The following is a 21,960-nucleotide window of genomic DNA, read 5'->3' on the forward strand; positions in this document are numbered from 1 at the left end:
ATCTCAGTCCTATTGGTTGAAATAGGACTCTAAGAACTTCTCTATAAGGGCTAGCTCAGATGGCAGGCACACTACTGGCAGGTAGTTTGATGGCACAGAGGCAGGCGGGATAGTGCAAAGGCTTCTCTGTGAAGTGCAGTTTGCGTGAGAGGCCCCTGTGTAGAAATGGCTCCTAAGCTCACTTTATTTTGTTTTTAAATTTTAGCCCACTTGGCCACCAGGAGCCCTTCTTAGTGTCAGGGTTCACAGTCCAGATCAGAACATGTTATTTGCAGAGTCGACGGGAGAAGCAGAGGGAGGGGTTCAGCGGGCAGCAGGCTAAGGAAAAACCCGGTGTGCAGAGACATCTGTGGGTCGCCAGTGGGTAGGTGGTGAGTGAGAGACTTAAGGACGCCATGGACTCTGGGAGCCACTGGGGACTCCCTGCCTCAGGAACGGCAAGCCTGGTCTAGTGAGAGCCTGCCCCTCCCTGTGCTCTTAGGGTGAAGCGGTGGAGCACCCATCTTCCCACACTCTCTCTCCGTTATTCTGCACCTTCCTCTTCAGTAGTTGGCACAGGACCTGAGTGTGTTTGACAGTGGCCTGAGTCATTGATGCTGCAAAGGAGGTGCCAGGCCACAGTGCCAGGCTACATGACAGAGCCGGGCCCTCCAGGGCTGACGAGCAGGTGCCAGGAATCACACAGGCTGACATCTCACTAGGAAACAGAGGACAAGCAACTCCAAATGGGGACACTACTGATGACCCTCCCAGCCCTCCTGATCATGCTCTCCCTGGGCCACTGGGCAGGGGGACCTAGGACAGCACTGGGAGGGGGTTTTGTGAAATGTCACAGTGGGAGAAGGGACGAGGTGGCCACCTAGGTCTTGTAACGTGGCCTGTCTCTCTGTCCTGGTGGCTTCACGAAAGTAAGGTCTTTAGCGTCACTGCAAACCGGTATGGACTCTAACTTCATTGTTACCTGGGGCCTCCTGTCAAAGTGTGCCTACCTGGTTTCCTTCCCCCTCTCCTTCCCTCCTATCAGAACCTCCAGACTGGTCTAGGACGGCAACACTCCACCTAGAAAAACATACTCTCAGCTCCTTTGCAGCGAAGGGAGGACATGACACGGGACTGAATGGTGAGATCATGTCATGAAGATTTTTACAGAACAAATATGCATTCTCCTCTTCCCCTACCAAGAACTGAGTGTGAGAGCTTACCCATTGATGGGCTTGGCTGTGTGACTTAGCATGGAAAGCTAGCAGAGGGAATAAGCAGAGACCTTAGATTTGTTTGCGGTTTGGCTTGCTGCTTGCCCTGATCACTTGCTGTTAGAAGAGCCTGCCCTGGGAAATGGTGGCTTGTCCAGCCTTGTCCTGGAACTAGTGCCCTTGGAGCTGACCTAGAGCAGAGACAGCTAATCCAAGTCTGGAGCGCTGCCCAGCGGAGCCTGGCCTGAACTGACCCGTTACACTGAGTTGAGGTGTGCTTGTTACTGAGCATTACTGTGCCAATACCTGACTGATATCGAGATGGGAAAGGTCTTTAATGAGGGACAGACTCAGCTGAGGTCTTTGCCCTTTACTCTTCTCCCAGAATGGGACAAACTCAGTGCCAGGAGGGGCTGCACCATCTTATCACCACAGGGTGACAGGAACATGCTAAGTATGGCTGACGAAAGACAGAAGAAACCTCCATCCCTCACAGCACCACGAAGCCACCACATCGGCCCTAAAATGCCTAACTCAGGATGCCTTCTTAGGTCAGGAAAATAAAGCCTCCAATCCATAAGCCACTGTTTTTCAGGTTTCAGATGCTTGCAGCTGAATACAGTTCCTACCTGATAGACACGGATCCAGTTGGCAGTAAAGCCGTATCTACGTCTGAGGTTGCCCAGAGAGAAGGTGAGAGGCCACGAGAGGATCCGCAGCATCCCGGGGAAGGGGGCTCAAGCATGAGGCAGAGGAAGCCCACAGAAGTGGCTGAGAGGAGTCCGTGGTGAGTGGGGAGCTAAGAAATGTGGAGACCAGAGCCACCGAGGACAGAGCGCCAGCGGGAGACGGGCACGGAGAGGCCCAAGGCAACGGTCCGAGGCAGAAACACGAGGAAGGAAACTTTTCAAGGGATTTTGCAAACAAGACATCCTTGACCTTGGCGGGGTTGGGGACAGAAGCCAAACCACGCAGTGTGATAGAATCCCAGCCCTCTGCAGCTCACTTGTGGGAGCTGGACACTCGGGGAAGGATGATGCAAGGGGAGGAAACCACTCCTGGGCCAGCTCTAATTCTCCTCCTGGCCTCCAAGCTGAAGTCTCGACTCCTCGGCTTGGCATCCAACCCCCTCAAGGTGTGGACCAGCTAGGACCAGGCCACACCTCCCCAGCCTCTCTTCCCACATTGCAACCACACCCCTACCCTCCGCTCCTGGCCAAGCTGCCCTCCCCTTTGACCGCCTTCCCCTGCCTGTCCACAGCCTGCCCAGCATTTCAGATGCCCAGCCATCAGGTGGCACAAAAGGCACTTCTCTATGGTGAAGACAAGATCAGCCCTTTTGGGGTTCCTCCCACGTCCCTGCGCCAACCTTGAGTCATAATTGTCTGCATGCAAGTGGTTTTCGCGTGCCCGGGTGCAGGAGTGAGGAGTGCCCATGTTTCTCACACACACAGGGGGCCCCTAGCCTTGGCCAGTTGTCATGGACTGGTGACAGTAGGCCCGACCGGAAGCTCCCAGGTCGGGGAGACCTCCTGGGCATCTTCGGGTCCACATCTGTCCCCTCCCTCGCCCACAGGGCTGCTGTCGGCGGTCAGGAAGGAAGCAGAACAATCGGCAGAGAAGCCGAGGGCTTTCCTCCCTTCTCTCTGGAAACTCCCAGAGGGCAGCTGCTTCCTTTCTCTTGTTTTAGAACAAGACGCAATTGTGACCAAATTTAGAAAGCCACCAAAAATTAAAATAAAATACAACCTATATTTTAAAATCCATTTTGACAGCTCCACCCGCTTTGAGGAATGTCTGTTCCGAGCACCGTGCCTGAGGCACCAGGAGCGGAAGCGGTAGCAAGGCCCGCTTCGCTGTCCCAGTTTCTGAGGCCGGCGGGGGGTGGGATGCACCAGAGACAGACAGACAGACACACCACACCAGCAAAGAGGGGGAGTGATGAGACCCCAGGGAGGGGTGGGCCAGGCCTGGGGCAGATGAACCCAACCAAATTCAAGGAAGCACCTCCTTGGTTTCTTGTTTCTACCAATAGCTGGAGAGGAAGGGTGCTTCTGGAAGCTACCTTAGAGCCCAGCCACGGTGGATGGGCCCCTCCTAAGCAAGACACTACTTTTAGCACAGTGTTCGGCTGTGTTCTGTGGGGAACAGAGGGAAACACAGGGCACCAAACAGTGTCTCCCACTTTATATAATAATAGCAACCAGGTACTCGGTGAGTACTACGTGCCTGGAGCTGTGCTAGAAGGATGTTGTTGTTGTTTTTGGTAAACCATTGCCAGGAATTCTCCCTGAGTCATGTTGCCTCAGAGAAATTATCATAAGGGTAGGGGAAGTGTTTTGTGGGCCAGAGTGACGGAGAGGAATTCTCCAGGAACAATGTAAACACCTTCAAGAGGCAGTCTTAGTGAGGCTGTCGGGAAAGCCGCGTGTCATGTGGCTGTGCTCAGAAAGGGTCCGGGTTGAAGGGGACAACTCACCGAACTCAGTTCCCGGCAGCCTACACGGGACCCGTTTCACTGAGCCTCAGTTCCTTCCCCTATAAGTTGGAGCTAGAAAATACCATTCTGTTAACACTGCTGTGAAGATGAGACAAGGTTACGTATGAAAAGCTAATTAGTTCAGTGGCCTGTAAGTAGCGCACTCTTAACAAATGGCAATGAGAGTAACTGCCGTTGAAACGCCGGCATTTGGAATGGAGCTCAGGTTTCCTCCCAGAGCTGGGAAAAATCTAGGGATGCCTATCTTCTCTGCACCTCTGAACCCCCGTCGTGGGTGGAGAAAGGAGACTTATTCTGCATTTCCTAGAGGACGGAACCACGTTCATTTGGCGAAAACCGATACTGAGCCCATTTCAGCCACATAAAAAGACTGAAGAGAAAATACAGTTGGCCTTTGACTGTATAGGGTTAGAGGTGCCAACACCCCCACGCTGCGCAGTCCAAAATTTGTGTCTGACTTTGACTCCCCAAACTTAACTACTCACAGCCCGCTGCTGACGGGGAGCCTTAGCAGTACCAGTCGACTGACACAGATTTGCATGTGATAAGTGTTATGTGCTGCATTCTTACCATAAAGGAAGCTAGAACAAGAAAATGTTATTCAGAAAATCATCAGGAAGAGAAAACACATGTACGGCACGGTCTGCATTCATTGCAAAAACCCACATAAGTGGTCTCACCCAGTTCACACCGTGCTGTTCAAGGGCCAACTGCACTTCCCAGTGGAGCTCTCTTTGGGTCGTGAGAACTTTAGTGATTTCTGCATATTCTTGTGTGCTTTTTCAACTAACCTTTCAGCTGAGCATTTTGTTTTGAGCAATCTGGAAAATAAAAAGTGTTAAAGAAAAAAAAAGGCATATGTCAGGAACGTTGTAGTCGGAGACCTACCAAGCTCATTTTTAGAACTCTCACAACTGAAATCCGTTTCCGACAGAGGTAATGCAGCAGAAGGGTGTCCCCCTGCCCTCTCTTGGGCCATACCTGACCTCGCCCTTGGGGGACAGAGAATAGGCACCTGACAAAGTACCACTGAGTTCAGTTCTGGGAGTGCAGGGACCACTGCTCCCATGGGAGATGTCACTAAGGGTCTCAGGAGCCCATGAGGCGGGGAGGGGGTCTTTCAGCCAGGTCCCCCTCAACTTTTAATTAAGAAAACAGCCTTGAGTTGGATTTGAGAAGGCAGGGGTAAGCGGTCAAGGCAGGTGATGGGACAGATGTTGGAACTGGCAGCAGCAGGTGTGGGTTCTGGTCCCAGCCTCGAGTCCTGTTGCTGTGTGATGCCGGGTAAGCCCCTTCCCTCTCTGAGCCGCAGGGTCCCCTTCCGTAGTTTAAGAGTTGGGTGGAATGAGCTAGTTCTGAAGCTGCTCTCCAGCTCAGACTCAGCAGCTGGAAACCACAGGCCCTTGGCCACACTTTCTCAAAGCCTCCGTGGACCAGCGAACCTCAGAAGCCTTTTAACCCCAGTGGTGCACCCCTGCCTTTAATGAAGCCACATCTGGAGTGTATCTTCTCCGATCCCTGTTTTGTACAGTTCTGCACAGCTGGGTCCCCATAAATCAATTCGTTCTGCGCGCAAGTTCCCAGAATTGTCTAGAATTTTACCCAGAAAAGGCAGTTTATTTCCCTTTAGCTTCTGGTTCCAAAAGGAGTGAGCTGAGCCCAGTCCACTTCAGGACAAACTCCCTGAGTCCTCGGGGTCCTGTGGCCGCTGGGGTTTTGAGAGGCATCCGAAGCTCCCACTTCATGTCTGGGGTCGTGTCTGACCCCCAGGCACAGAGGATGAAGGGGCCCAGGGCCCCCTTCCCCTCTCTTGACAGAGAAAAGATTGGACTGAAATGACCCTGAAAACTTCTTGCAGCTCTTGGGTTCAAAGTTTTCCCAGGGATGAACTAATTCTGAGGGAATAGTTAAAAAATTAGCTTCCCTGCTGAGGGAGGAGGAGGACTGGGGAAACCTCCAGAACTTTCTTTGTTTGCTTGCTCTGGCCCAGGCAGCACAGAATCCAGAACATAGCCCTGTGGCTTCTGAGGCTGTTATAGTCCCCAGGATATTCCTGGGTGGAGGGGGGGAGCACCTCAGACTCTCTGGTCAGTCAATGACCTGAGCACCTCTTCAGGCTGAATGTTCTGTGCTCCCAGCTTTGCCCACTTCATACATTTAATCCTCACCGCCCTCTTGAAGTTAAGTACTAGCATGGTCTGTTTTACTGATAGGAAATTGTGGCTCAGAGAGGTTAAGTAACTTGCCCAAAGTCACACAGCTAGCAAGTGACCAAAGGGAATCTATATCCAGGTCCACCCTCCTACAAAATCCTACCTCTTTTCGATGTATTCTGACAAATAAAGCCAAACCCAGGCCCTTAATTATTTCCCTACTAACAAGAGTTTGAACTCAAGACTCCATTTAGGAGAATTTTTAAAGATAATTTTTACCAAATGTACTTTAGCTTAAGGACACATACTTAGCTCAAAAAGCCTAGTAATACTCAAGGCTGACACTAAAGCGAGCAGTCCCCTGCCCCCTGGCCCCGCCCCCACACCTCCCCAGGGGCCCCCCAGCCCCTCCCCACCCCCCCCACTCGGTCTGGCTCCCCAGAGGCCTCCACTCCCAGCATTTCCAGCTGGTCTCCCAGCATTTGCCTCCATATTTCGAAAATCATTAGCCCTGCTTTCTCATGACTTTTCAGTTTTGGACCATTATTGTTGACTTCCTCCTATGGAAAATAAAGGTTCTCTTACACCCCCTCACTCTTGTGGACACACACACACACACCACCAGATAGCCTACTGAGGCCGTTTTACTGCCCTGGGCAAACCGGAGTGAGCCTGGGTGCCCTGCAGGATGGAAAACAGAGTCTTGGCCTTTGGTTAAACATAGCAGATTTAACGCAAACATCTATGTAGCCTGCCCTCCCAGAACACCCGTGAAAACCACCTGCTGTGCGGATGGAGTGGAGAACCCGGGCTGGCCAGCCTGCAGCAGAGCAGGTTCAGGAGCAGAAGGCCCCTCGCTGGCTCTCTGAGCGGCAGAGAGAACGAACCAGCCGGGCGGCCTGTGAGGGGCCCCCAGAGCAGTGAGGGAAGCTCCAGGTCAAGGGGGTTGAGCTTTGTACGAAGCCATCTGAGGACAGGACAGGATGGCCGGGAAAGGGAGCAGTAGCCCTGACTAGCAATGGGCAAGCCAGGGTCAGCTGACCACGTGCTGGGGACAAGGAGGGATTCCTGCATGAGGAGGGAGCTGAGTCCTCGACTTTAAAGTCCCTTCACATTCTGGAACCCGATAATTTGCTTCCTTTGGTAACAGTTGGCAATTAGGGTCCAGTGGTGCTTTGCAATTGCTCTGGAGTTAATGACCGGAGCTGCCCCATAGGCACACCCATCTGGCGATTTCTTTTTAGGATCCCGAAATAACCAGCTCAAGTTCTGATGAGCAATCAGTCCCACTGACCCTTGCCTTGTAAAAGAAGGTTCAAAATTCCGGGAGGAATCATGACACGGCCGATGGGACAGCACGGCCGGTCCCGAGGGGCGGAAGCACTCTGAGGAGGGGTAAGAGCTGGACGGAGCGACTGCGGCCGCGGGTCGGGAGCCTCCCCGGCTTCCCCACGAGGGTTTCGGGTTTCGAAAGGGAGATTGAAGAAACACCCTCCCAACCCGCCCGCCCCGTCCCGCCCCCCGTGAAAGAGAAAGAGGGCAACTCGTTGGAACTGCGCCCCAACACCCGTGTCTAAAGGAGCGGTCGGAGCCCCCAGGGCTGTCCCCACAGTGCTCCCAGCCTCGGCACTTTTGAAAGAGATGTGCTTGCCCAGACGTGAGCCTGCTGGGACCTCCCGTGCTCTCCAAGCAGGGCAGGCTCCCCAGTTCTCCTGCGTAACTGGCAGTGTGGCGTAACTGGGCCGAGAGTGAAGGGAGGACCCGGGGTCACGGTTTGTGAGTGTGTGACTGGGGCTAGTCACCTCCCTCCCTCCCTGGAGGCAGGAGGACAGAGCAGTTACCAGTGAGCTCTGGAGCGAGACTCTCTGGGTTCGAATCCCAGCACAGCCACTGATGAGCCATATGACCCTGCCTTCTCTGAGCATCAGTGTCTTGTCTTCAAGAATTAAATCACTGCAGCTGAGAATTAAATTAGCTCATTTACCTGAAGTGCTTAGAGCAGTGCCTAATTCATGGAATGATTAGCATTAGGGTCATCAGCAACTGCAAACGGGACCCAGCACTTCTCCCACAGCTGACCTTAGAGCACAGGTGGCAAACACAAGGCTCTCAGGCCAAGTCCAGGCCTCCACCTTGTTTTACCAGAACCAGCACCTAGTTTCTACCCCGAGGCAGCACGGAGCTCCTTGCCCCTCGTTAAGGACTAGTTACGTGTACACAGTCCTACAATTACATTTGGCCTGCAAGGCAACTGCGAGGCTGATGTGGCCCCCGGTGAACACGAGCCCGACACCCCTGCCTTACAGGGTCGAACGGTGCACCCCACAGCAAAACTAAAGTCGAGTGTAAGTGGGAGGACTTGGGCCTGTGGCGCATCCAACCTCACCCACGAGGCCGGTGCCGCCCGACCCGTTAGGCTAACCTTGTGGCTACGATGCAACCGCCATGGGCACGGTCTTTAGAACTTTTTGCTAAGTTAGTTACTTAGCAAAATAAAATTAGTTATTTTATTTTGTAATTTACTGCAATAAAGCAAAGTCCATGGTCGAAGACACAATCTTTAAAAAGAGTGCCCACTGAGCACTTTAAGAAAAAGGTCACACCCAGGCCAAATTCAGAACACTGAGCACCACCTGGGATGAGCGGTCATCGTCGGAGGACGCGTCCCTGACTGGCTGTGGGGCCTCCGTCCCCCATCGGCCACACTGGGCAGACCATGATCTCTGGGCACCTTCGGGCCTGCACCCCGTGGGCCTACGGTTTGGAGATTCTTTTTGACCAACGGACTTGGCCTCAACTGCAGCGCGGTCCTGTTTCCTGCGGGGACAACACCCTCTGGTGTGCGTGTGTGAGAGCAAGACACTAGCCGCCAGCCAAGCAGGAGCTTTCTTCTCTCCCCTGAATGTCTCGCTACTCAAAATACCGTCCTCAGACCAGCAGCGATGGTGCCAGACGGCAGCTTGTGAGAGACGCAGGGTCCCGAGCCCCGAGCTGGAGCTCCTGAAGCCGAATCCGCCTTTTAAACAAAACGCCAGGTGATTCCACACACGTGAGAGTGTGAAAAGCATTACGCCAGTCTGAGAAAAAGGAAGGTAGTCGGTGCAGAAAATTTAAGTTTTAATATGCACTCAAGCCATAAATAAATCTGGGATTGAGCCATATAAATAAAACAAATCATCCCCAACTAACACACAGGAAGCTTTACACACGTTTTCAAAAAGGAATCCTCTCAAATGGTAAGTGGGCGTCTGATGACAGGCACGGGCACCCCTGAACCTGAGTTTCAAAGGCACCTGCAGTTGTCATAATGATCGCACTGATGACCAGAACTGAGGGCCGGTTCACACCTTCCCGTGGGCAGGTGGGGTCCTGCCAGGCTCGGCCCCCTCACCCATCAGTGAGGGGAAAGCTTCAAAATATTGCAAATTGCCTCCCAGTCTCTGAAAATATTTCCCTTGACACCCCCAAAATATTATTTTTATTGTTTTTTTCCCCCACTCTAAAAATTACTGCAAATACAATATGCTGACGTCAGGAGTCAGACCGGCCACTTCCCACGCACAGGTGTCACCGTGATGCTCAGCCAACGCCCACAGAAGCGCACCTGCGGCCTCCCCGCACACACGCAGCAGAGATTCGGTCGGCCTTCACCTTTTGTCTGCCTGAACCATCTTCCCACACCGGGGAGGGGATGACCCCCCATCTTGGAGCTCGGCCTGGCAGCGCAGAAAGGGCGGGAGGAGGCAGGACAGGCTGGGCAGGCACCTCGCCTGCTTTACAGGTCACCTGCAGGGGACTGGGGGGGACCACGGCCCTGCTGCACGTTTACGAGGGAACCGCGCTGTGCCGGAGGGTCCAGACGATGTGCCTGTCTGCTCAGGAACTACTTAATCCCATAAACACAAAATCACTAAATTATTTAATATTTATTTTTGAATAAACACCTACCAAAGTTAGCAGTGTCGTATCTTATAAAGTGCATTTGTGAAAACAAATTTAACAAACCCACACTCTATGTCAGGTACGAGGCCAAGCCGTCACCTTGCTCTGTTTATCCTAACACCATATTTTGCCGTGTATAATGCATTTTTTTTGCCCAAATTTTTGAGGGAAAAGGATGCACATTGTACATGGGTATTGCTGGACATAACTTGTATCTGTTCTCGTGCTTCATAATTATTTGTTACATAAACTTTCCTGTACTATAACATATTCAAAAATAAATGCTGAAATTCCTTTATAATATAAAAAACAAGTATCTAAATATAAATAAATACATAATTGAATTAAAAGTTAAAACTTTTTCCTGAGAGCTTGGGTCAGAAACACAGATGTGCATTACACACAGGAGCACACTGTACCCGGCAAAACACGGCACCTGTCCCGCAAGCTTGGCTTCATTATTCCCATTCTGCAGATGAAGAAGCTGAAGTTCAGAGTGGTGGAAATACCGCAGACTGACCCAAGCCAGACCGGCTGGGGTTTTTCCTGGGTAATTATGAACAGGGACCCTCTAAGAGGGGAATGTGCATAATGAGGGGCCCAAGAGCCTGAGACACAAGTTGAGAGTTTTTTAATCTACTGCGCGTGTGTCTTCACTGCTCACACCTGGCTGGCTGTGAACACAAAGACCCGCAGCGCCCTCCCCCATGCATTTAAATCGCTTACACCGACTTCATCACCCTGACAAGATCTCAGGAGAGGATGTGGGATCTCCCGCAAACCGGAATCGCTGAGAAACCTGCACAGCTGCTGCTGCCGAGGCAAAAAACGATTTAAATGACCAGATATTATTAACGAACAAACTTGAGACTGGAGCTTCGCAGAGACCATTAAATTTCTCCCTGACATGAATGTGTGATAAACACTAAAAATGACATAAAAAACGTTTTCAAGCCCCCGTGGTAACTACCAAAAGCAGCCCACCGCACCAACACACCACCAGGAGGTGGAGTGGAAGCACGCTCCGTGCGGTGGGCGTCTGTATTGGTGTAATCGGTGTAACCGGTGTACACCGGCACTGAGTTGCTCCTTTGAGCTCTGCGCTTTGACGGGTTTTCTCTGGCCAACACAAATTTTAACTGCAGGTTTGACCAAGGCAGCAACGTGGAATCAAATCACACTTTATTAAACAAACCTGGGTTATCTCGGCGACCTGAAGGAACCGGCACGGCACTCCCGCCATCCATCAGTCCACAGGGAGAAAAGTCTGAGGCATCCGAGGCATCACCAGTTTAATCCAAGTACGCGACCAAGAGTCTAACGTCCACACACGCAAACACCTTTGTGCTGGAAAACCTTGCAGAAAACATGTACTTTTCTGCTGGGGAGAATTAAAATACACGACAGTAGAAGACTACCTCTTGATAGAAAAATAGTTGAAGGTTTTTAATTCTCTGACAACCAAACGTTAACATTTTGTGATCCTGTGAAAAATAGAGTATTTGGGAACAATTTTAAAGTTTTCAGAATCAGTACAAAGCTCACTGACACCCTCACCACGCCCGCATCCCCTTCACACATTGCACAGTGATTTCCCTGTGAAAACAGGGCAGCCCGGTTTCAGTGGGTCTGCCCCTGCACGTAGCTGAGTCTCCGCTGCGCTGAATCCAGGGGCCCCCCATCTCCTCTGCTGGTCTCCTGGGTACAGTGACACTCTATGACACGCGTTCTTTAAAGAACCATTTCTGATGCTCCGAGTTGGCACAGTCCCGTAGGAGCGGCACAAAACCGTCGCCGACAGCCATCCTCTCGGCCTGAACACATTTTCTGGATTGCATGTGAAGTAAAGTGCCATCCTGCAAAAGATAACAGACACTGCTTGGTCAAGAGAATTACAGGCCATCCCTCGGCAAGTCTCTTTCTCCTTAACCTGTGTTCTTAAGGGCCCAGGGTGACTTTATCATTTCAGAATTATTGGCTGAGCAGGGTCTGCAGGTTGGAAGGCCATCCAGGACTGTCAGGGGCACAGAGAGGGCCAATGGTGCCACCTGCTGGCTGCTCTAGGGATCGTCGGACACTGTCTCATCCCCACTGCTTTTCCTTTAGGGAAGCCAAGACCAAAGACCCTTTATGAATCTCTTCCACTTAGGTCAGTTAATTTCATCCCTGGGGATCTCTCTCTGATGTATTAAAATGGAGAGTCAGGAAAATTGGCTTCAGTCCCAGCTCAGCTACAGACCAGCAAGTCACCAGAGCGGAAGTGGGTTCCAAGACCCTGCCAATTCCCAAACTCCGAAAGGCCACGATCCTCTTTAATGCCGCCCCCCTTCTCCTCTTTCCCCAAACTGTGCTGAGTTAACCGCAGCAGCCCCTCCCCCAGCCCTGGAGTTTCTCTTTGGCTCCTCTCCCAACTCCCTCTGTTGAAAGCTGCAGGGCGCCCCAAGGAACTCAATCGTGGTCCAGCCACGCATGGGCAGAACAGCGGCCTCCCCATTCCAGGGTGAGAAGTGACCTGAGAAATAAAATTTGTTGCGAAATAGTCTCCCAGGGTTAACCCTGAAAACCCTAAAAAGTGCTCTCAAGTTGCCCTCAGAATAATGTGAAGGTAAACCCAGGCCTTCCTCACTTTCCTGTGCTTCGCTTTACCACACTTTGCAGATAATATATTTTTACAAATTGAAGGCAAGAGCCTCCGCCAGCAAAAAAATCACGACTTACTGAAGGCTCAGGGGACAGTTGGCATCTTTTGGCAATGAAGTATTTGTAAAACTATGGTATGGACATTGTCTTTTAGACATAATGCTACCGCACACTTAATATAGGGTAAACATCACTTTTACAGGCACTGAGAAAACAGAAAATTAACATGACTCCCCGCCTTGCAAAACTGGCTTTATCGTGGTGATCTGGAACAGGACCTGCAACATCTCTGAGACTTGCCTGTAACTAAACAAAGCAGCCCTCCTCCCAGCCTTCTGAAGAGACGGACTTTTCCTGAAATGGTCACTGAAATTTAAGATAAAATTTTAATGACATTTCAAACCAATTTTATCATCTCTATCTTGCATTGCTATTCTTTGAGGGCTTAGAATGGCTTCCAGTAGAAAGAAAGAAGGGAGAGTTCAAACTGGGGGGTCACAGACATTGGGGTTTGCAGAAATACTTCCCTCATTTTTTTACACAAAATAGACAATACTAACTACGGTACACGGCTTTTCCAAGGAGCCTGCAAATTACGTTGCTAATCATAACATTTCCTACAGGAAACCACACTCCAACTTCTATTCATTCTTGGAATTAACCTATTTATAAGCAGTCACAATAAATCTTTCCACCCCTGGGGCCAGGCTGGGAATGACAACTTCCCATAGAGATAAAAGAGAACTAATTTTCTTCTTTCGAATTACTTTCTTTGGCTTTATTTCTTCAAGTACTTTTTTGTGAGTCAAAGGATATGACGGATTTATGAGTCGCATCCCAGGCTCACCGCGAATAGGGTGGCGCTCGCAGCCTCCATGCCTGAACTAACACGCAGTCCCTTCTCGGTGACTATCCTGATGGACAGCCACCTCCCTCCGAGAGATCTTGTTGACTCCACTGCAAGTAACAAATCCTCTCGATAGAGCTCCCCAGCTTCCACTGAACATATACATTCCAGGCCATTCATCAAATCCTCACTACAGTTAAGACGAGGCTGCTCTGCCCGCCCCTGTTTTAGAGCCAGGAAAAAGGAGGCTGAGAGAAGTGCAGCGACTTCTACCTGGATCTAACCCACCATCCTCACACGCTGGCGACTGGTTTTGCTTGTTTAAACCCCGTTGCATCTCAGAACATGTCTGTGACAGGTCCTCTTCCCATTTCAGCTGCTGCAGCTCAAGGTGGAGGCAGATGGAGAGACTGGGGGGAGTCCACAGTGAAGGGAGAGGGAAAGCACAGCTGACACCGGACACTGGGACTCTAACCGTGGGGCCACGGGCTCAGGGTGGCTGTGACACTCCCGGTCTCCTACACGGACTCACCAGGACTGCCCCGGAGAGCGGACCTGACCTCTACGTTTCCCTCTGCCACCCACAGACGGCAGCAAGGATGGAGGAGACAGCTCACTCACCCCCTGCAGGATGAACTTCTGGTCCTCCGGGGCCCGTTCCTCGCAGAGATGCATGACCAGAGTGTCTGCTCCTGCCTCCACGGCTATGCAGGCCTCCGGCTGGCGGGTGTTGTAGCGAATTTCATTCTGGGACGTATACTCAAAAAACTAAAATCAGAGAAGCCACCAGGCATCAGTCACCCTCTGAGGGGGAAAGCGGAGAACTGCTGGATGAGAGCTGGGGGTCACAAGAGTGTGGGAGTCAGGGTCCCCCACTCTCCCCTCACCCAGGAACACGAGCCTGTCTGATCAGTCAGCCTCCTGCGTGTCCCCTGGCACTCCACGCAGCCCAGTGTGGTGCTCACCAAGTGGGGATGGAGGGGCCCTTTGTCAGGTCTGACTTGCAGGTGCCTGGGCTCCTCACGCCCCCAGAGCCTAAGCCCACCCTGTGCCAGTGCTGACTAGCGGGGAAGAAAATGCACAGCTGCCCAGTGCGGGCACCTCTCCTTTTCTTCAGTCCTTTCGGCCTCCCCCCTCCGAAGAACAACAAGTGCGACCGGGCCTTGGAAACTGTACAGTGCTGTGCTCAAGCAGACAATGGGACTGCTGATGGGAGGGCTGGGCTCTTCAGGGCAATGATCTCCTCTAGTGTGACCAGGAAAATGCTGATTCCGACCCGCCCAGGGTGGGATGTGGACTCCTTCAGTCTGAGACCCCAGGGGGCTATGTTTTCACATTTTTAACCAGACACTCAGCTGCCCACCCACACCGCCCACTGCCTCCCTTCCAGGAGGTTCTGACGCAGGTGGCTGGCTCTTCTCCAGTCTCACGGAGCAGTGCCTCTCAGAGGACACTCCCAGGAAGCTGGCTGAAACAACAGACTGGGACTCCAGAGGGGCGGGCCTAAGAATCTGCATTTCTAAGCTCTTGGGTGATGCTGCTGTCACCTCTGGGAGGACCGCCGTTGAGGAGCACTGTTCTAAAAAGCGCTGGAGAACCTGAGTAACTTAAGGCTGTCGGGGTCTGAGTTATGAAAGTTGGCTATGGACCCCAAGGGGGCTTCACATTCAAGTGGAATTGTGGGAGTCCCGGGTTGGAAGAAAACCTGAATCCCCACTTTTTCATCTCTAGTGTCTGATACCACCTAGGACAGTCAGGCTTTGAAGGTCCGGAACCAACCCTCCCCTCCTCTCCTGACCCCTCCGCCGGCCCCGCCCTGGTGGGTCCGTCTGCTTTCCTGGGCTGGGGTCCGGTTCTGGTCCTCAGACCATCCAGGCCTTGCCCCCATGCCCACCCTGGAGGACAGCACTTAACAAATCCGCCCAGGGCCCCCGCCGAGGTAACCAGTGGAGCCCTGATCTGCAGTGTGGCATCTCCTTCAAAACCTAGGACTGCGGTGAAGAATCGATTCGAAGGAGGCCATCCCAAATCCGGATCTGTTGTTTGTTTCCTTTCTTTTTTTTCCCCTAACCAAAGGTGTTAGCAGCAGGGTTACTGACATGCACAAAAACAGGGAGGCAGGGACTCGGTTACTGAACAGTAACATAACCACACAAAGGTACAAGTGGCCATTAGGAATGACATTCTCACAGGATGTCTAGTAATACAAGCAAAGTAGGATGAAGTAAATGGCAACATGGAAGAGAAAACACACAGACGTTGGATAACAAGCATTTAAAGCACGTATCCGAAGGCCGTGCGTGGAAACCAACATGGGAAGCAAGCATGTCTTAATTGTAACGGTGGCTGCTTTGGGTGCTGTCCTTTGCTATTCACTTCTTCTTCTTAGATTTCCCAAATGTTCTGTAATGAGCATGTGTTACTTTTATAATAGAAAAAATAGCAAACATTAATTTTTAAAAACACGTTCACCGGCCCTCATTTTCCCCTCTCGGGGCCCACACCGATGACCCCCGGATCGAAGAACCTCCAGCAGCCCCCACACACACACCTGCCAGGCCCAGGGAACAGCACGCACCCACCTGGTTCTGCCCCATCCCGTGACACTGGTACAGGAGGACCTGGTGCCCCGTGAGGTCGTGCTCGCTGGGAGGGTTGTAGTCGAAGCAGTAACCTTTCAGTCCAGTGTTCTGGAGCTGAACAAAACACAAGGTGGCGTTTTGGTCCAGATTTGGACGCAATGACGGAGGTCACCCAAGGCTCCCAGGGAGCAAAATGGGGTGAGAGACGGGCCTGCCTCAGGACCTGGACTCCATGGCAAGGGCCCGTACATCTCTGGCTTTGAAAGTGCCTTCCTGCCCTACCCCATGGGCGGGAATCGCAACCCCCGCTCTCAGATGGGAAACCTGGGCATCAACGAGACCGACTGGTTAGGGCCTGAAAGCCCGATGCCTCCTCGCTGCTCGTGAGTGCAGCCTTATCACTGCGCTGGGCGGGACGCGGCTGGGATGTCGCCTCACAGGTACACCACAGAGCTCCTGCCACAGCGTCAGCAAAGGACACCCCTATCTAGAGGCTCAGCATTCCCCGGGTCACAAGTCCACCACTCTAGACTAGAATAGTGACAGCATAATACCAAAAGCCAGCGAGCTGCCCGGGGTACCTGGACAAGTGGGGATACCTGAGTCTCAAATCCAGGACTCTGACTCCAAGCCCGGTGCTCTCTGTCACTCCACACTGTCTAATCTAGTGTCATCTCTGACGTATCGCTTGGCTCTAAAACCCTTCAATAGCCGCAAGAGCAAAGCACCTCGGAAGCTCCGTGCTCCCTCCTCCCTTCCAAAGCCTCCAGGGGAAAACTCACATTGCTACCTGGTGCGTTCGGAGTACCCTCGATAGTCCCCCTGAACCCAACCGCTGCCCTGCCCTGTCCACTCTCCACCAGCCTGGCTCTGATGATAAGACTCGGTCGTACAGGAAGAAGGATGCTGCCGCCCACCAGCTCATAACGCACAGCCCTCCGCGTCCCTGAGATCCCTGTGCTTTGTGAAGGAACCTGGGAACAGGGCACGTCCCGGGGACCCTCCATGAACCCACTGACTGATCTTGTCACTAAAGGCGGGAGGACCAGGCATTTTGTGCTTCCTTTACGACACACGTAAAGACAAAGCACACCCATGAAGTGTCCTGGCCAAAAAGGTTTCGCCAACTCCCATCGAACCTTTAGACCTCACTCCCATCGTAAAGAATATGAAGGCAGAGAGGCACGATTTAAAAGTCATCACAAAGAAACAATCGGATAGTCCCAAGAGTAAGGCACTGTATGGGGCAACGAATGTGGTAGCAAAGGGGGGAGCAAAGGAGGGAAAGGGCTGCCTTCGATTAGCGAGACAGAGGAGAGGAGAGGCGGTGACCACACACGCCATGAGAGACAGAGGACAGGAGAGGCGGTGACCACACACGCCATGCAGGCCTTGTTGGGACCCCAAGGGAACGCACAGATAACCAAGAGAGACGTGAAAATCTGGGGACTCTGAACAGGGGCTGGACAGTAAATGATACCAAGAAATCATTGTTCCTTTGACCGGGGTGACAATGGCCTGTGGTTTTGTGGGAGGATATCCGAATTTCACCGCGATACGTGCTGAAAGGCACAGGAGTAAAACGACACAGTGTCCGGGGTTTGCTTGAAAAAGGGAACATGGGGGAGGGTGGAGCAGAGGAGAGGCAAAGCAAGAGAGGCCAAAGCTTGATAATTCTAGGACCTCGGGGGCAGGATTCAGTACGCCACTGGGTTTCCATACATTTGAACACTTTCACAGTAACGCTGAATTGGTGGGAAACCAAAGACTTTCCCAGAAACACCAGCACTTCTGGCCAAAAAGACACAGGAGGCCGCCCCTGCCGACTTGGTGCACTTTCGGATGATGGCCAGGAGCCGGCCTCATTCCAAAAGCACTCCTTTTAGGTTTTTGAAATAACAGAACTCTCCTTTCCTCACTGCTGGCTTTGGGGCTCCCTGAGTTGGAAACAAACTTGTCCAGCCACTGAGATTTGAGGTAAAGTTGTAAGGCGACAGTAAAAACCAGCACCTGGAAACACCCATGTTCCAGTTTACACTCGCCAATTTCAAGTTGGCTCCCAGGACTGACACTCTGGACCTGATCCCCAAACACTGGCAGGGAGAAGGAAGAACAGTGGATGAAAAGGGAGAGGAGTTTGGGATTGGGGGCGCCCGTGGTCCCCACTGAGAGGTCTTTCTTGCCCAGGGTTTGCTGACCGGACCTGGGGGCCTGGGACTCCCTGCCCAGCACGGGCCCGCCTTACTCACCATCCCGAAGAAGCCGGGCCTGTCTTCAGGCACGTGCAGTTCTGGGTACACGGTCTCCAAGAACCACTTGAAGTCCTTACACTGAAGCTTGGCACGGAGCTGCTTCCTCTCTGTCACATCCCCAAAGGGCTCCTGACAAAACGACGAAACAGTGAGCCCCTGCAGGTCATGGCACTTCTTAGCAAAGCCCTCTCTCCACTGTTGCTCACTCCTGCAATAAGCTTTTATGGAGCACCAAATGTGTGCCAGGCCCTGGGCAGGACCCAGAGTGCAAACGACAGCCTCAGACACAGTGGCAGCGCTCGGGCCGGTGAGACCGTCCCACAGTCACATTCCCAGGCGCTCTCGCGCAGGGAGGTGCAAGCAGGTCACGAGGGAAGGGTGTGGGGCGCCCGCTGATGGAATGAGGGATCCAGATGCCGGGGCTGTGCTGGACCTGTGGGCCTGCGCCCCATGGATGCACGCACGACCACAGACCAGCAAATGTCGGCAGCACAGCGCACAGGTACAATGACACTCTGATTTACTGCTGATGTCTGACACTCGCTTTCTAACACAGGTAAGTTTTCTAGACATGATGGTGCATGCAAACCTGATGTGCCCCACGTACTTAAGTCAAAATGTGCACTGACAACGTGAGAGCAAAACGCTGCAACAACGGAGATGAGCGGACATTCAGTGCTCTGGGCAGAGGGTGGGTACAAAACTTCCAAACGGCTAAACAAAGGAAGCGCCCGTTTAGCACGAAAGCCACACCAACGGTGCTGAGTTTGGACACTGCCATCCCGGCACTGTGACGTCAAACTGATAAAGTTTGCTAAGTTAAATACTTAACCGAATGGTATGATACATTTGACGAGAATTTGACATTTCTGCTTATTTTCCAGTTTATTTTTTTAATATATTTTATTGATTATGCCATTACAGTTGTCCCATTTCCCCCCTTCATTCCCCACCACCCTGCACACCCTCTCCCCCACCATTCCCCCTTTAGTTTATGGCCACGTGTCTCAAGTTCTTTAGATTCTATCTTTCCCATACTATTCTTGCCCCCCCCATTTTCTACCTACCATCTATGCTACTTATTCTCTGTACCTTCTCCCCCCTTCTTCTCCTCCCACTCCCCTGTTGCTAACCCTCCATGTGATCTTCATTTCTATGGTTTTGCTCCTGATCTAGCTGTCCTCTTAGTTTGCTTTTGTTTTAGGTGTGGTTGTTAATAACTGTGAGTTTGCTATCCTTTCACTGTTCGTCTTTTTTATCTTCTTTTTCTTAGATAAGTCCCTTTAACATTTCATATAATAAGGGCTTGGTGATGATGACCTCCTTGAACTTGACCTTATCTGAGAAGCACTTTATCTGCCCTTCCAGTTCGTTTTTGATCAGAGTCATTGTACCTTCATCTGCAACCCAATGTCCATTTCAAGGCCACCAGGCACTCAGGCAAAAGGTGTACACAGTGCCCCCTCTCACACCCTGTTCTTTGAGAATTCTCAGGAAGAAAGAGCTGGGGGTCCCAGACCAGGTGACTGGGAAGAGCGGATGTTTCCGCCCCACAGCCTGGAGGCAGGCAGAAGAAACAATGACCCTGGAACTCAGAGGCAGAGAGAGGCCAGGAAGGAGGTCAGGGGGAGGGTCCCCAGGGCTCTGCAGAGCACGGGGGTCCACTGGAGTGTGCACACCCCAGGCCCAGTTCTGCTCACGTCAGTTTTCCCATCTCTTAAATAAAAAATTCAGAGCTGGCCTAAAGGAAGGGCTGCTATTAGGAATCAGGAGAGATTTTCATCAAGTGGCCAGCAAATCTTGGAGCAGACCTCGTCTTGCCGAGTAGCCCTCTTAGCTACGGGAACACAGGTCCTGGGGCATGCAGAGCTGGCCCGTGCAGGGGCAGTGGACCTATTTGTCAAAATTTGTTTGTAACTGGCCCTGGCTGGTGTGGCTCAGTGGACTGAATGCTGGCCTGTGCCTGGGTGGCAGGCCGGGTCCTCAGTGGGGAATGCGTGAGAGGCAACCACACACTGATGCTTCTCTCCCTCTCTTTCTCCCTCCCTTCCCCTCTCCCTAAAAATAAATACATAAAATCTTTTTAAAAGTAAGAAAAAAGTGTGGTTGTAACCCTCAGACCAACACTTGGGCTGTTCTCTGTATTCTGCAATGTGAGGACATGCACAGGGGGGCAAAAATCTGAGTCACCCAGTGTGCCGTTCGCACACTGTACACGAGTGCCTTTTTGCGGTCTGTCTAGTGCTGCACATTTCAGATTTTTGTGCTTCACGATGGGGACTCCGCTCTATGGAGTGGCCCCCCAGCAGAGCGCCGGAGCACAGCCTCAGATGGAGAAGGCTGTGACGTGCCTGATGCAGAGAGACAGTGTTTGATCAACTTCTTTCAGGCATGAGTGGCAGTACTGGAGGCCGCGAGCCCAATGTAGTGAACCAACAACACATGGTAAATAAGGTATCTTTAAACAGAAACACATAAAACAGGGTTACGTGTTGATCGGCTGACAAAAATGTCAACCTGCTAGAGGCTTCTGGGAACCTAACCCTGACTTTATTTCCTTCAAGAGCAGGGGGTCAGGACTCCCAAATGCAGTGTTTGCAGTGACTATATAGAACAGAGCTACTGCAGATAATAAGAATCAACTGTAAATTATAAATAAAGGAATAACATTTTCCCATACTGCATCAAGAGCACCCAACTAATTTTCTGTTTCTGGAACCAAGTCTGCTACGGCACCGAGGCCAGAGTCAGCTCCTCCTGTTCAGAGGAGGCCAGACCGGGTGCAGGGGCCCAGGGACTCACCAGGCGGGCGTGGGGGTTGCGATGGTAGTACAGCTCTTTGTACTCATCCATCCACACTTCGGCGGCACGGACACTGTTGGCCAGAGCCTTTTTGCGGGAGTAGGGAGCTTGCTTGGGGAAAACATGGCCAACGTGAGAACACGGGTGTATCTCCAGGGTCCCACCGCACTGCCAGATCTGCACACAGAGCAGAGAAGAGGCTGGGCGGGGGGGGCAGGAAGGGAATGAGGTGCTGGCCAGAGTGCCCACAGCCAGGTGGCTGGACACAGACGTCATGACGACCACTGCCAAGCCCTCCCCCCGTGGGACAGCAGGTGGCTCCCCCAGCACACTTGGAACACAGAAAGCAGTCAGAGTAAGAAGGCAGCCCTGAAGGCAAACGAGCCCTGGAACCTAGACCCCACGTCCATGCACTAAAGCTCACGCGCTTGACTCCTGGCTGTGCCCATAGCTGACCTCGCTGGGAACCCAGCTACTCAGTGCGTAAAATACAGGCTAATTACCTGGTATCCTAGCCACAGAAGATAGGAAAGCAGCAAGTAGGAAGAGAAGTGTGGAAGGGGGAAAGGAGGAGCTTCTAGAGGCAGGCAGGGCGGCCTGACACCTGGGGAGAAGGCAGAAAGACCATTAAGAGCACACGGAAACTCAGCGGGCTGAGGTGTCCGGGCTGCTTCCTGCTGGGGCAAAGGGCCAAATTCTTATTTATTAAATCATACTTTTTAAGCAGGAAACCATATCAAATATTACTAAAGTTTTAAATTTTCTATTGAAAAGCACTAACATTGACCTAAGGTTCTGATACTTAAAATACAAGGTTTGGTTAACCGGAGACCCCACAGAGATGCTCAAAGCTTCTTAAAGGGGTGTCATCCGTGAGTCACGGCCAGTGGGACTGCTGGGTGGGCTTTATCACAGAAGGCAGATTCCTGGTCCCTACCGTAAACCCACCGAGTCTGACTTTCTGGGGATGGTGCCCGTAAATCGGCCTTTTTAAGACGTTTCCCCAACAATTCTATGTGGGTCAAAGTTTGGAAGTCAGTACGGTAAAT

At 52.0% G+C, this 21,960-nt stretch overlaps 1 protein-coding gene across 1 annotated transcript in view; it reads right to left on the minus strand.

The window, feature by feature from the left end:
* Positions 1 to 11,209: 11,209 nt before the first annotated feature.
* GALNT12 (polypeptide N-acetylgalactosaminyltransferase 12) overlaps positions 11,210 to 21,960 on the minus strand; it is a 28,678-nt gene continuing 17,927 nt past the window's right edge. The window contains exons 6-10 of the mRNA XM_037140788.2: positions 20,912 to 21,088; positions 18,107 to 18,238; positions 15,858 to 15,971; positions 13,897 to 14,043; positions 11,210 to 11,644 (exon numbers count right to left, since the gene is read on the minus strand). Of these exons, the coding sequence (XP_036996683.2) occupies positions 11,504 to 11,644; positions 13,897 to 14,043; positions 15,858 to 15,971; positions 18,107 to 18,238; positions 20,912 to 21,088 (711 nt within the window). The 3' untranslated portion in view covers positions 11,210 to 11,503. The remainder of the gene's footprint in view (positions 11,645 to 13,896; positions 14,044 to 15,857; positions 15,972 to 18,106; positions 18,239 to 20,911; positions 21,089 to 21,960) is intronic.

This window comes from Artibeus jamaicensis, unplaced genomic scaffold (assembly GCF_021234435.1).
Source record: "Artibeus jamaicensis isolate MK-2021 breed Jamaican fruit bat unplaced genomic scaffold, CSHL_Jam_final scaffold_1964, whole genome shotgun sequence".
NCBI classification, from domain to species: domain Eukaryota; kingdom Metazoa; phylum Chordata; class Mammalia; order Chiroptera; family Phyllostomidae; genus Artibeus; species Artibeus jamaicensis.